Here is a 15749-nt window from a genome sequence, read left to right on the forward strand (position 1 = left end):
GGGCTTTATCCCCTAACCCTGCCCGAGGGAACCTGGGCTCGCTCCAGGAACCCGCCGCCCCTGCCAACCCAGCCTGCAACGCTGGCCCAGAAGGGTTCTGAGGCCCGCGCATGCGGACTCGGCGGCCGCAGCCCGGCCTCCCCAGCCTCTTCCTCCCAGGCTCTCGGCGGCGGTTTGGAGCCCGCTGACAGCTCCACGACCAGCGGACGCAGCCTCGTCTTGTGCTTCCACGTTACCCTATCAGAGATGGGGCGGGGCGTCAGCCTCCAAAGCCAATCAGCGCCAACCACGACCCAGGCGAGCTGGGCCGCTCTGTGGCCAGGAGGAAGGCGATTGGGTGGCGGCGGCTCCCGGGGCGTGGCGTCTGCGGGCCCCGCCCAGCGCTGTTTTCCGCCGCCGGGCGCCAGCCGCGGCCGAGGCCCGAGCGCTGACCGACTGAGCGGACGGCGGGCGCTTCGCTGCGGGCTGTTGGCCGCGCGGGCTGCTGGGCCGCGCACCTTCCTGCTCTTCGGCTCAGGTGCCCTTGGACATGGTGGCCCCCGGCTCGGTGCGCAGCCGGCTGGGCGCGGTGTTCCCGTTCCTGCTTGTCCTGGTGGACCTGCAGTACGAAGGTGAGTCCCGCCCTGTTCGCGGGGCGGGCTTCGGATCCTAGTCCCGGCCGGGAGCGCCGCTCCGGGGCGCGAGGCTGGGTCCGAGCCGGGTTCCGGTTCCGTGTGCCGAGAGGAGGGACTGGCGGGCCACGAGGCCAGGACGGCGGCCTGGGCCAGAGCAGCCGGGAGTCCGGCGTCCGGGGGACACTGGGTCCGGGTTGTCGGGAGGAGGCGAGAACGACGGCACGCACGGGACGGGTCCTATTCCTGAAGCCAGTCCCATCCCCTCACCACCCCGCGTGGGGAGCGCAACTTAGGCTGGTGCCTGGGGAAGTCACCTGGGCTTGGAGTTCAGAGCCTAACTTGCTGGGCTGTCTGTGGCTTTACAGTTCCCAGCAAGGCGTCATTCAACTTTTTGCCCCCCCACCCCCACCCCGTGCTACTTTTTCCTGTCATCGCAAAAAAGATCTCCTTAAAAAAAATAGGGAGCGCTTACATTTCACCCTGGCCTCCGGACTGGTATGTTGGCTACTCCCAACAGAATAGCAAAAAATAGAGGCCGGTCCTATCTTGGGTGTCAGAGCGGGGAGGAGTTAAACATGGAAGCCCCAAATGCCCATTGAACAATGCTTCCCAACTTGGTTAGATGCTGTAGTGACTTATGTCCTGGGCACTGATCTATACTCATTCCTGTAAGTCCGGGGATAGTTGTCTAGGAAAGAGTAAACAATTGGATATTCCTTTGGAGGGATTGAGGAGCAGAACTTTGGAATAGTTTATGGTGAAACCTTCATAAAACTCTTAGGTTTTTACATTTCCACTAAAGGTAGGATTTTGTTGTTGGTTTTTTTTTTTTTTTTTTTTTTTTTTTTTTTTTTTTGGTTTTGGCTTCCTGATCACCATACGTTCTTTGAACCCCAAATCAGAATCAGAATTAGTACTGTGACAATATGGAGACCAATAATTTGACATTGGAGCCAGTCTCAAAAGTGAAGGGATGGGAATTTGAAGACCTGGACTATTTTAATACGGTTCATACGTTATAATTTTCTTTCATTTTCTAATTCTTTCCATCTGCATTGATCATGCCCAGTTGTCATTAATGACTTATTTTGGATACTTAAGAGGAAGTTGTCTATGCTATGTTTAGTGTCAATTTAATTTATTCTTCAGATATAGAAATGCTTATTTTTGTTTGCCTTACCTTTTCCAGTAGCTTGTCGATCAAGCACCTTATTTGAGTTTCTGTTCTTTGTAGGATTCTTTTTTTTTTTTTTTTTTTTTTTTTGGTTCTTTTTTTCGGAGCTGGGGACCGAACCCAGGGCCTTGCGCTTCCTAGGTAAGCGCTCTACCACTGAGCTAAATCCCCAGCCCCTCTTTGTAGGATTCTTAAGACTTTTAGCATTTCATTTCTCTACTGTGATGTTTCTATAAGGAAACTGAGTTTTTCTGTCTGGAAAGCATTAAGGGCACCTCTCAGGGGAAGCCAGTGTTGTCTTTTCCAAAAGTATTACCTGAGCAAAATGGCAGCTGATGGAGAAGAAAAGGGCATTTCAGTCATCTCTTATCCCACAGAGATGTGTGATCCTGTCAGTTTTACACCTATGGGGACTGATGTTCAACCAGCTTAATGAAAATTTACCTTGGGACTGGAGAAATGGTTAGTGTGCTTGTTGGTCTTGCAGAAGACTGGACTTGCATTCTCAGTACCAGATCAGGCAACTGTGAGTTAGTTGTGATTCCAACTCCAGGAGTCTTCTTCAGGTCCAGAGATGGGGGGTGGGGGTAGGGCGCAGACAGACAGACAGACAGACACAGAGACAGACAGACACAGAGAAAGACAGAGAGAGACAGAGACAGACAGTCAGAGAGACAGAAAGACAGAGAGAGGGAGGGGGAGGGGAGAACACATGCACACACATGGGTTCAAGTGCACAAGCGTGCACACACACATAGTGTTAAATAAAATCTTTAAAAATAAAACTTACCTCTGTATGAAGTGGGAACAGGAAATTGCTGGTAGCATCCATTTCAGGCATTTTAAAGTTGGGCAACTGAGCAAAATCAGCATTTTTAAGTTATCAATAGAAAGTGACAGGGAGGTGACTTAAAGACCAGCCTGAGTTATTCTATGAGTTGTAGGCCACGCCGAGCTACAGTATGACACTTTGTCTTCAAACAAACCAAAAACAAAACAAAACAAAACAAAACAAAACACCCACAAAAATCTGAAGACCAAACAACCTTCCCCCAAACAAAAGAAAACAAAAATCCCCAAACTTGTTTTTCCTCCCAAAACAGTGGTTCTCCAGCTTAACTGTATATCAGAATCTCACAGAGTCCTTCTAGAGTTCTAGGCACTTGCAGAGCTGCTGATTTAACAGGCAGTGATGGGCAGTGGAGTCTGCATTTCTAAAGGATCCCAGATGGCCTCATTTTGAGAATCACAAGGGTAATGAATTACATGTTGGAACTGAATTAGGGGGGCTGCTTTTTATTAGATCCTAGAATTGGTCATGGGGTTATCAAGATATAAAGTAGCAAATTATTAGTTTATGTTTTCTTTATAATTTGGTTATATCTGGGTTCATTAGCCTCAGTCTTGAGGAGGAGGCAGGCAGGTGGTGCCACAGTACACTTAAGGCTGGAGAGAGAAGACATTGGAGAGTTGTCTGAGAACTGGAAATGTGAAACACAGTTTCATATTGTAGGAAACATAGCGATACACTTAACTGGTCTGTCTGTCTTTTTCCTTTTTTTTTTCTGATTTAAAAGTACTCTTTTCAATTAGGCTTTTCTGTTGTAATCTAGAGGAGGAAAGCAGATATCATTAATTGACTCTACAAATTCCCTTTCTCATAGGCTTTGAAAGAAAGCTAGAGGAAGAGACATAGAACTTTTGAGTAGAAAGAAAGTTTTAGAAACTGGAGCGATGGCTCAGCTTAGGTGGCTCCTGGAGAGGCTGTGAGTTCAGCTGTCAGCAGCACACCAGCCCCAGCTGCAGGGAGTTGAGGCGCTGGGACACATAAGCTCTCACACCTACAGACACATAAATTCAAACAGAAGTACAGAAAGACCTTTAGCATTCTTTCATTACAAATAAGATTATTTCATTTGTTGCTTATGGCTTGGTTGGTGACTTGAATATGAATGCAGACTAAAAACATTTTGTTGTCACAATGCTCTTCATATATCATTTCCTGCATGCTCACAGTGTTCTTGTCTCACACTTCCTGTTCTCAGACAGCTCTCCCGAATGTCTTCTCCCTCCAGCCTTAAGTGTACTGTGGCACCACCTGACCTGCCTGCCTCGTCAAGACTGAGGCTAATGAACCCAGATAAAACCAACGACCATCCCATCCCCAGAGTCTCTCTGTGCAGCCCTGGCTGTCCTAGAACTTACTCTGTAGACCAGGCTGGCCTCGAGCGCGGAGATCCACCTGCTTCTACCTCTGCTTCTGCCAGGATTGCTGTGTACCACTGTGGTAGGCCAGGAACCTAGTTTTTAATTCACTCAGTTAAGCTGATTAAACTATATTTTGACCATCATGGGAAAAGACTTGAAAATCTTTGCAAACAGAAGGTTGTGGTACATTGTATTTAAACCCATAAATTAACAGTATATTTTACTGTTTGCATGATTTCCTTGGTATTAGGTACATATGAAGAGAAAAATTTAAATGCATGATTTTAATAGTTTATATAACCAGATGATATAGATAACTTCCTAAAATTATTTTGAACTATTTAGCAAGATTATACGGTCGGCAGTAGTGTCAGTGTTCTGGCTTATCTCACCAGCTAGCATTTGCTGAGAGAATGCCTGGGGTTGCCTCCATTCTGTGGGACAGACTTGTTTTAGGGTGAGAAGCCCATAGAAATAATGGTGGCTAAGTTCAGTTTGTATTGTCATGATCTTCTTTTAACTAATCCATTGGGGTGTGTGTGTGTGTGTATGTGTTTCCAGAACTTAAAAAAAGGACTTTCTTTATTGAGGGCAACTGGATGCAAACAATGTAAAACTCAAAAGCTTCTCTGTCATTGGATTAACTTTTCTTTCTCTGCTTGTTGAATTGGAGTTGGATGTTAATTGCACATTTCCTAAGGGTCCTGATCTGCTCACAGGAAGCAGTGGGGCAGATTCCTCAAGTGACCCCATGGGAGAGGACACATCACGGTGTGGGTACCAGGGCTCCTGTTAGCCTACTTCTTCTGCTTCACGTGTACTACAAAATAGTCATCGCATGCAATGATGAGTCCTGCCACTAGTGATGGAAAGCTCTGGAAGCCCACTTTTCCATCTCGGCACTGGTCCAGGTCCTTCATTATTTTGTCCACAGCCAGAGGGTCCTTTTGATTTTCCAAAAACCCAGGGAACTCCCTTTCCATGAGCACTCTCAGGTCCTCCTTTGTCAAGTAGTTTTTTCCCCTGCAAACCTGTGAAACGTAAGCATCATGGTTTCCATGGCGTGCTCCATTTTGAAGAATCTGTCGAAACCTGGGCCCTGAGGTGCTGCAGTCCTTGGAAGAGCTGCGTGTTTTGTTTTTAGACAGGGTCTCACTCTTTAGCCCAGGCTAGTCTGGATGGGCTCTGGAATTTGATATGTATATTAGGATGGGCTCAGACTTGTAGTGATCCTCTCCCCTCTCCCCTCTCCCTCTGCCCTCTGTGTGTTGCCATTACAGGCTTGCCCCACCACACCTGCTTGCTTGCTTGCTTGCTTTCTTTCTTTCTTTCTTTCTTTCTTTCTTTCTTTCTTTCTTTCTTTCTTTATTTATTTATTTATTTATTTATTTATTTTTTCGGAGCTGAGGACCGAACCCAGGGCCTTGCGCTTACTAGGCAAGCGCTCTACCACTGAGCTAAATCCTCAACCCCTCTTTTTGATTTATTAATGAGCATTTTAACTTTGTTTACATAGAAATTCCCCTGGAGCCTTGTCACCTGTCCTTCAAAATGCAGTCCTTTACATTTCAACCTTAAATGTATTTGCTTTATGTATCTTTATGTATCTAATTCTTTTAAACATTGATAATACGATGAGCTAGTCACTAGGAGTTTGGGACTACGAAGAAAGACGTGTGCGTCAGCGAAGGTTAAGTTGCTATGTGGTACTGTGTGAGGCATACAATTAGATGTGTTGCCTTAGAGTTGACAGAATAGGGAATGTAAGACCTGCATTGGGGAAGCATCCTTAGCTTTTCTCTATTTTCTTCAGCTTAGTGGACCATTACGGCCAACACGTTATTACAAATACACCCTTATAGTTCTCTGCTCTTGTATTCTTTGGCTTTCCTTGCCTGGCAGATCCCCAAGTCTATTAAATTCAAGTTTGTTTTGTGTACCCAAGAGATAAACACAGATGGAGAAAAACTTATTGTTAACTTCATTCTAGGTGCAGGGTCTCAATCTCGATTGCACACTCAGTGTTGCTAATGTTAAAATCTTCAGTGTGCCTGTCCTTGAAAAATCGTGTACTTTAAAACCTTTCTCTTCAACATCCAAGCCCAGTTTAACTCCCTTTCCCTCACACCCTCATCTTATTCTTTTTTCTCTTTTTTTGGACAGGATTTCACTGTGTAGCCTTGGCTGCCCTGGAGCTATGTAGACCAGGCTACCTCTCTGCCTCCATGAGTGCTGGGATTACAGTTGTGGGCCACCACCAACTCAATTTGTTCATTCTTAACAACAACTGAGTTGGAGGGCGTTGAGGGCGCAGTAGAGTTGGGCTGTGAACTAGCACAGTGTGTGGTGGCCAGATGAAAGCTTTCAGGAGCTGGGTCTCTCATTCCATCATGTGGTATGGGATCCAGGGATCAAGTTTAAGGCTTGGTGGCAAAGTGCCTTTACTCACAGAGCCAGACTGAAGGCCTCCACTTAAGTCATTCTAAGATGGCGTCTTTGTTGAGGAGGAGACGTCATAGGCCTTTTTCTATTCTTTCTACAACACAGTTCCCGGGCTTATCTCCATCTCTGCCCACAGTCCTTCCCAGCCTGAGGATTTTAGCTTGATTAGTAGTTTGTATTTTCAGAAGTCCTAGGCCACTTAACTTGGTTTGGTCTTTAAAAACAAAAGTTGTTCAGGTTGGTTATGAAGTACAGCATTTCCCAGGCAGGTTTCAAACTCAGCATCCTGTCTTAACTTGGCTTCTGTTGGGTTGTAGGCATCTGAGAAGGGCTTCCTTGTATCCTCACACTAAAAAGTGGCCGAATTCGTGGTCTCGTGTGGCAAAAGGTGTAAGGGCAAAGATACCAGCTTGTTCCCGCAGCCTTTTTATCAGGCACTAATGCTTGTCTGAAGGCACGGACCGGTCATTAATTATTTCCCAAATGCGCTACCCCGCACAATGGGCTAGGTGTCCACAAATGAATTTTGGGGACATTCAGAGCAGGTTGCTTCCCTCCTTCACCATCACGTCTTCCCTCCACTGGATCCCTCCCTCCAGCACTCGTCATACCTTTGCATCTAACTAGGCTCCCATATTTGTCATTTGTCCCTGATGCTACTGAGCTGTATGCTGGTTCTTTTGGTAATAAACTTTTATTTATCCTATTTTATGTGTATGGATGTTTTGCCTACAAATATGTCTATACAGCAGGTGTGTGCCTTGAACCCACAGAGATCAGAAAAGCAGTTGGATCCTTTGGAGCAGGGCTTACAGTGATGGTTGTGAACCACCACGTGGGATCCAAACCTTTGTCTTCTGCAAGAGCAAAAAGTGGTTAAGAGCAGCTGCTCTGAACCCCACAGCCGTTTCTCCAGCCTCAGGAGCACAACTGTAAAGCATGGTGGGCAGTTTTCATTCTCTTCTTCTCTTACACATTATTTTAGCAACAATAATTAATGCTTATGGGTCCGACTGTTAGTGCTTCCACCATTGTTCTACCCCAGGCTTCCCTCCTGAGGTTCATATCAGCTTTCTCAGCTTCTAAGTGTCTGACTAGGGTCTTGGTTTTTCTTACACTACAATTCTCAGTGAATAATATGATTAGTTATTCTATCTTTGTTGCTATTCTTCCTGTTTGCATTGTTGACCCATGATTGACAGATGTCTAGGAGAAACCTGCTAGGTGCAGATTGGGAAATTACATATTTGATTGTCTTATCTCTTGGAAAATAGTATGCACACAGTGTGTAGCAATGGAATAAAAATTGTGGCTCAGAATAGAGTATAGATGTTGCAAGCAGCCAGTGATCTACACGGAACCCTTTAGGTGTTAGTGTCCTTATGAGTCCTTATGACCAGTGATGAGCAGTTGGAGTGATTATGTGTGCTGTGGACATTCAAGCAGGAAGGCAGACATTCACTTAATAATTTAATAAATATTGAGTGCTTACCGTATGTAATACACTGAACTATGTGATGTAAAGGGACTAGTTTATGCTGGGATAAGGGTGGATCGGAGCTGAAAGAGAGGTTAACCTGTGAGACAGTATGTTGAATAGTGGTTCTACAAAGCAAGCGTGACTTTGTGAGCCTGGTCATACATAGTGCAGCGGGAGTAGGACTCCTGCTCTCACCAGGCAGGTTCAAAGGTTCACAGTGGAGGCAGTTGTTTGTGCAGAACCTGTTTGGTTTTGTTTGCTTGTTTTTTTTTACCCTGTGAAGTTGAAGATAGAACCTAGCACCTTTTACCTCTAAGCTAAGCTACATACCTAGTCCAAGGACAGAATCTTGAGGAGTGAGAATTTTCTAGGTGGGCAGTTGGGAAAGGCTGTCCCATTGAACAGTGATGTGAAAGCACGAGGCAGGAGGACATAGTGTATCTAGTGAGGTATCCGATTTGCTTTCCTGTGAGCAGAGAGTATGTAGTGGAGGAAGGACCAGTATCAGGGAGCATGGGCCTGAAGTATGTTCTCTGCCTTTAAACTAGGAAATTTGACGCGATTACCCAGCATATGAAAATATTGTAGAAGTTTGTAGAAGGGAGTGTTTTAAAAGGCTTGTTCTGGATGCAGCATGGACTAAGGATTTGGAAGAAGGTAAGATAGGAGTTGGGAACCTCTGTAGAGTAGAAGGGATCTCCAACTCTCCTAGCCTTTAGACTGCTGCATGTTCTATTCTCGAAATGTGGCTGAAGTACACTAAAGGAATTTTCTCTGCATAGTTAGAGGGTGGGCCATGGGGATTTACATAGAGGAAGCATTAATTTATATAACCAAGTAGAAATTTGATTGAATTATAAGTTATAATTATAATTTATAAATTATAAATAGAGATCAAAGGTTTACTCTATGTGAATATACTGTTGCTATCTTCAGACACACAAGAAGAGGGCATCAGATCCCATTACAGATGGTTGTGAGCCACCATGGAGTTGCTGGGGTTTGAACTCAGGACCTTTGGAAGAGCAGTCAGTGCTCTTAACCGCTGAGCCATCTCCAGCCCCAAAGGTTTACTCTAAAGGGATGGTGAACGTGAAATGTCTCCTTTAGATGGGATTAGATTGTTCAGCGTGGTGTGGTCATAAACTGAGTGCTCCTTTCAGTTGTAGAAAACAGAAGTGATTCTCAAAAGAGTTTCTCAATGTTTGGGGGCGGTGTGTAGTATAAAGTGACATAGCAGTTCAAAAGAACATTACAAATGCATTCTTGGCTCCCACTGGACTTTAGAATTAATCTACAGTGCTGAAATACTGCTACACGAGAAGGATCACACACTGTGTGGGAAATAAAGGTGGGCTTAGCAAATGCGTTCTTTGGCAGTCATTGTGAATCTGTGGCCTGAACTGACAACTTATCTGAGCCTCTGTTGTTTTGTAATAAAAGTATGAAAGATCTTTACATCCTGGAGTTGGAAAAATTAAATTATCTAAACACACAGAAGTACCTGGTGCATGCTCGGTTTATTTAAACACAAGGAAGTTCCTAGTTACATGGTAGGTTTTTAATTCTTATGTTACTTGTTTCCCTCTCGGTCATTGTTATGGGTGGATCAGGAAATGATTTTCCCTTTTTTGGAGACAGGCCCTTAATGTATAGCTTTGAACTCATGGCATCTCCTTGGTTCAGCCAATCAAGTGCTGGGATTACATGTGTGCACCACTATTCCTGGCTTCACTTTCCTGTGGTTTATCTCGTACTATAACGTTTAATTCCTCATTTGAGAAATTGAGTACTTTGATTTGGTTGTGTCTCTTGAGAAAATTTAACAGGGAAATGTTTGAGATCTTCACGCAAAGATTGCTGTAAATGACACCAGGATACTGATCCACAAGCCCTAGCTTGTCCTCAGTGCTCACGTCAGAGTTCTGGTTAGGAAACCTAAGGCAGACGGTCTACGGCTCAGTCAGTGCTTTCGTCATGATTTGACCCAGGCCATTTTCTAGTCTAATCTAACACAATTTTGTACACATCACTCGCTTGGATTAAAGATGTGTAATCTTTTCTTTTGATTTTAGGTAGGAAGTATAAATGTTTATGGGTATAATTTATATTAGGAATTATCTTTAAAAGATCTGGAGGTAAGGACTAGGCTAGGGACAGTTCAGTGTGCAGTTGCCTCGGGTGTGTAGGGTCTGAAGTGTGACCCCCAGGGACTGTACAGTTGTCAAAGACAAGCCATATACCAATGGGCCCTGTTGGTAATACATGAGGATATAAGTGACACGATACGACAATCCTATTATACTTCCACACTGTAGTTCAACAGTGTTCATGACTTAAGAATTAAAACTTATTTTTAGTGGTATCTGCCTGAGTAAGGTTGTGCATGTGCCATGGTGCCCTCTGATGGTCAGAGAACAACTTGTGGGAGTCACACTTACATCGCCACAGTGCCCTCTTCACACACCACACTGCAGTCAGAGTCATCTTTAAAATACAAATCAGACCTTCAGCTTCTTGTGAAGCCCATTCTGGGGTCTCCTTCCTCATGTACATAAAACCTAGATTTGCTGTGCAGCTTGCAGTTTGGTCTGTGTTGTTCATGTCCTCTGCCCTCCTTCCTTGCTGTCTGTAGCTTCACTATTTTCCTGGAAGTTGAGGCTTGTTGTGCTGGTTTGGTGGCATGGATGTGATTTTGGCATGAGCCATCGGAGCTCCTGTCCACTCCTTGTTGTTGCTGTTTTAGATTCCCCACTCAGAACGACTGTACTAATTACTCCTTTCCTCAGGCATTGTGTCACCTAGCATCAGATTGGCACTTACTCAATTATCTTGTTTATTTCTTGGTCTCCATTGTACTCTTGCTGCTAGAGCTGAGTTTAAATAGCTGTTGTGACCGTTGGAACCTGTAAGATTATTAGTTATATACACTTAAACAATTTAAAAAATATGTGCTCCTAATTTTGTTTTCTTTCTTAGTGTTAAGCTGTGTAAAAATTGGCTTCATAGTCTTCTGTCTGTTTCAGACATACAGGTTATCAGTCAGCCTGTGGACTGGTTTTGTAAAGGTGGCTGCCTGGCTGTGGCACTTTTCTTTATCAGTTTGAAGCTCTCAGAGTACTGGGAGTTCACCCACGGCACATTCAGAGAGCGTGCTTGAATGCTGTTTCTCAGGGTTCTCTAAGCTAGGTTCCCTGGGCCTGCAGGATGTGAAACTCCTTACTCAGGTAGGTAAAGCAACCATGTTAGGCAACTGTGAAATAGGTACAACTTAGTGCCATGGGCCAGCTCTGCATAGAAACCCCGGGTCTGAGTCACTACATAGCGTCTTCAGTTGCTGATCTGTGTCGTCTCATACACCACAGCCACATGGGTCGGACTTAGACTTCTAGTCAAGCTAAGGACTACTGTCATTGAACTTATAGAAGGAGCTGTGTTGCCATTAAATCAGATGACTCGTTGTACTTTTGGAGTATGTGATAGGGAGCACAAAGATGAATGTTCCAATTCTGTTTACATAAATATGTAACATCAGATTGCTTGTATGCTGTAGAAAACTAGAAGAAAAATGCTTTCTAGTTTTTAAACGGTGGAAAGAGCTTCCTTAGACAAGGAAGGGGAAGCGACTTCAGGGAAGAGGCTGAGAAGGACATGGGTTTCACAAGTCAGTTTTAACTGGATCCAAACATACGCTCCTGCTCCAGATACGAGGATCCAGTTAGTTAGTGATGCTTCAGTGTTCACAGGAGAAACTTGGTGAGACTTGATGGGACATTGATTCAACTGTAGTTTGAATTCTACAATCCTCATAATTTTATGGTTGATTTTAGCTAGCTCAGCTTTGTGACTATTGAAGTGGGTGTGGGGTGATTATTTTAGACTTGTTATGGAAACCCCCAGAGTGGCTTTAGCTGAGAATTAGTCCTTTGCTTGACATTCTTCTCTAAGTACTTGAGTGCACTGAAAAGAATCCATCCCTTATCACAGCCTTTCTTTTCATCATTTCTGCCATTATGGTCAAATGTAGGTGGTCCCGGTGTGTGTGACAGTGAGCCACAGTGGTAGGCCAGAGTGGTCTACAGAGATGGGAGGGCAGCCAAGAGTCAGCAGGTGCAGATAACAATGTCAGTCAACTTAGCTGCATGGGTGTGTGGACGATGCTGTGAGTCGTGAAGTTAGATTGGAGTGTGCAGCCTTATTGGGAAGTGGTTCCAGGCTGAGGCTGCCAAATTGCTGAGGGGCTGGGCATATGGCTGGGGCAGAGAAGTGGGAAGTCTCCTTTCTGTAGTTCTCTCTGCTCCCTTCACTAACAAACATAATATTGTCCTCATGGTAAAAGAGAAATGCCCGAACACTTTAGTGTATAATGTCAGGGCAACCGCTGAAGGAGTTCAGAGTAAAGAAACAATTTATAGATAATTGGACTACTTATTCAGGTTATTCTAATTAAAGTGTCTGATTGGCTCCATTTTCACCAAGAGTAAAATCCAAAGCAGGACAAAGCAGGGCTTTCCGTTTGATTTCATATTGCTTTTTTCTGTGGCTCTTTCTGAGGGTATCCAGATCCCCTTGCTGTTTCTGGACAGTGTGGACGTTAGGCCTTTGCCTTAGCTGGTCCTTGTTGGAAAGCACTTTTTCCATGTCTGCATGCTGTGCTCCTTACTTCCTCCATGTTTGCTCAGATGTCAGCTTCTCAAGGAAGGCTGCCTTGGACTATTATGTGGCCTCTCCCTGTTGAGCTGTCACATCATTTGCTTTATTCCAGTCATTTTACCTGATATACTATGTAACTTAGTGTCCATCATGCTGTCTCCCACTGCAATGTCTGGTGCTGGGGGGATTGAAGGGGCAGGGCTCACTCATCCCAGATAACTAGAACAGTGCCTGGTATGTTGTAGATGCTCAGTAAGTACCGGAACGTTGTAGCCGACTGCCTGCCATTCATTCATTAAAGTGAGAGGTTTTAGCATAGCAAAGCAGGTTTTAAATGTGATGTGTCTGTGAGCATGAACATGTGCAGGTGCACATGCATGTGTGGCATGTGTATATGTGTGCTCATGTGTGTGTATATTCATGTGCATGTGGAAGCCAGAGGTTAATGTTAGGTGTTATCCTTAATCCTGCTTCAATTGTTCTTTACTGAGACTGGTTCTCGCTGAATCGAGAGCCTTCCCTCTGCTTTGTTAGCTGTCCAGTCGGCCCGAGGAGCCGTTTCTGCCATGCCCTCCTGGCAGTTTTGTGGTTGCTGGCCCTCAGGCTGGCATAAAAGCTGGACCATCTGCCAGCTTTAGCACAGTGAACTAATGAACTATTATTCAGAACAATGTCACCAATACAGTAATTATTTTTCATTTATTCTAAGGACTGGTTTTACTCTTTCAGGTGGCTGAATTGGATATGGTATATTTTGGGGGAGTTTTCTATGCTATACAACTAAACAGTGTGTTTTACTGCCATTTTCAGCTTCTGTGACTTTTCAGTAGATGACTGAGCCAGATAAAGAAGGTTATCTTAAACTTTTGATTTACTAGGGGTTCGTCTTGGTTCATGGAAAGTTACCTTATTAATCTGTTTGACTTTTCAGGTGCTGAATGTGGAGTAAATGCAGATGTAGAGAAGCATCTTGAACTGGGAAAGAAGTTACTTGCAGCTGGACAGCTGGCCGATGCCTTATCTCAGTTTCATGCTGCAGTCGGTTGGTATCACGACCCTGACCACTCAGTCGCTCTCCTCTGAGTTCTAATCAGAACTTCCATTGGCTAACACTTCAACCATTATCAGTGTTAAAGAAACCATTCAACATACTTTCCGAGTTCTGGGTGAATTAGATTAAAAAGCACACAATGCATGGATGCATATGGAGCTAGCAGAAGAGGTAACTGAGGAGGCTGGAGGGAAGGAAGCTCAGTGGTTAAGCATGTCCTGCTCTTCCACAGGATGTAAAGCCAATTCACAGTGCTCATGTCTGTTGGCTTAAGCTACTTGTACTCCAGCTGCACACACACTCACCCAGGCGCACACATTCATACACACAGACATACACACACATGCGCACACACTCACACAGACACACACTCACACACATGCACACACACACTCACACATGCACACACGTGCACATATACTCACACAGACAGACACACACGCACACACACACAGACACACACACACTCATGCACATGCGCACACACTCACAGACACACACACACACTTTACAAAAGTGTAAAGACATTTGTAAAAGGCAGGTAGCCGAGGCTCAGTCATGTGGGTATTAAACATAGCTAAGAGTTTGGCTGTCTGAGACTGCTGTGCAGTGGGCAGCAGTGAGTGTACAGACTGGTCACTGGTCAGTGCAGATGGCAGGGGCTTTTGACTGTTCAGCTGTAAGTGGACCTTCTTTATCCTCCCTAAAGCTGGAAGAACCATTTACACCACCTATTGGCAGATTCCAGGGTGTAGGAGAGATGTCATGAGGTGCCCCTCTTTCTGAGTACTGAGAGGCGTTCAGTGGTTGCCAGGAGGAGGAGAGACGTCTTCTTCAGTGGTGTTGCCATTGGCTAAGGAGTCTGTTCTTCTCTGACCCAATTCAGGACCCTATACCAACACTTGTGAGCCTTATTGGGTCACAGACATGAAAATAGAAAGGGGACTGTAGGGACATGAAGGCGAGTGGATGTCTGTTTAATATAAGAAGACAACATGTCTGTGTGCAAAATATAATACAACCCATCATGCTATAATATAAAACATCTGATAAAATCAAGAGATTTTGATAGAAAACTTAGGCAAGTTTCACATAGGGTGCTCTACTTTGACTGGGTTATCAATATAGTCATTTCTGTGATTTGTTTGTTTTGTTTTGAGATTTGAGATTTCCTAGTTCATTGATTCTTCAATATTAAGTCAGATTCCAGCAGTCCCTTATGGTGTTTCTTTTGGGTGACTTGCTTTCTTTTTGTAACATCAGCCATTGTGACTTCTAAAGAAAAGAGGTGAGTCTTTCTTTGCTAGCTTAGAACTTACTAGGTCAACAAATTGCCCTTGAACTCACAGAGATCCTCCTGCCTCTGCATGCTGGCATTAAACATGGTCTATAACTGTGCCTAGCTCTAAAGCACCTTCCTATGTGAATTACAGCATAAATTTTAAACTAGGTCTTCTGATATGACTTTTCTCAGAGTCCTTTTTTATTTACTTCTTGTTTGTGGTGGTGAAAACTGGTTACTCAACACCTCACAAGTAGAGAGGCAGTTAATTTTTCCACAAAATATAGTGTGTTCCCAGAAGAATCCTCTCCTACTGTTAGAAATCATTTTAAAAATAGAAAATGCAGTTAGGTTTTGGCTTGGCATTATTTTTCTTCACAAATGCATTTATTCACTATCACCTGTCTGTCCATCAATCCTCATCTATCTATCTATGTGGGGTGTAGCATGTGCCTGCTTCAGTGAGAGAATGTGGGGTAGACTGGGGGACAACTTGTAGGAGTTGGCTTTCCTTCCACTACGTGGATCAGGTTATCAAATTTGGTATTGTGCCTTTTTTTAAAACTGAGCCTTCTTGTAGGCCCCATTTCATGCTTTTCTTAAACTCTGATTTTTATTGATATCTTTACTTCTTTAGAATAGTAGCAAACACATTTTTACCTTGTCCTCTTTTGATAACACCGTGGCATTATTATATCCAGTTTTGTTTTGTTTTTTTTTTATTAACCTGAGTATCTCTTATATACATTTCGAGTGTTATTCCCTTTCCCGGTTTCCGGGCAAACATCCCCCTCCCCCCTCCCCTTCCTTATGGGTGTTCCCCTCCCAACCCTCCCCCCATTACC

At 44.3% G+C, this 15749-nt stretch overlaps 1 protein-coding gene across 2 annotated transcripts in view; it reads left to right on the forward strand.

Annotated features, from left to right (window-relative positions):
- The first annotated feature begins 405 nt into the window (after nt 1–405).
- Dnajc3 (DnaJ heat shock protein family (Hsp40) member C3) overlaps nt 406–15749 on the forward strand; it is a 46110-nt gene continuing 30766 nt past the window's right edge. The window contains 2 exon segments of one of the 2 annotated variants that reach the window (NM_022232.2): nt 406–611; nt 13503–13613. In NM_022232.2, coding sequence (NP_071568.2) covers nt 530–611; nt 13503–13613 — 193 coding nt within the window. In that variant the 5' untranslated portion in view covers nt 406–529. 2 annotated transcript variants of the gene reach the window in all.

Source organism: Rattus norvegicus, chromosome 15 (assembly GCF_021556685.1).
Source record: "Rattus norvegicus strain SHRSP/BbbUtx chromosome 15, alternate assembly SHRSP_T2T, whole genome shotgun sequence".
NCBI classification, from domain to species: Eukaryota; Metazoa; Chordata; class Mammalia; order Rodentia; family Muridae; genus Rattus; species Rattus norvegicus.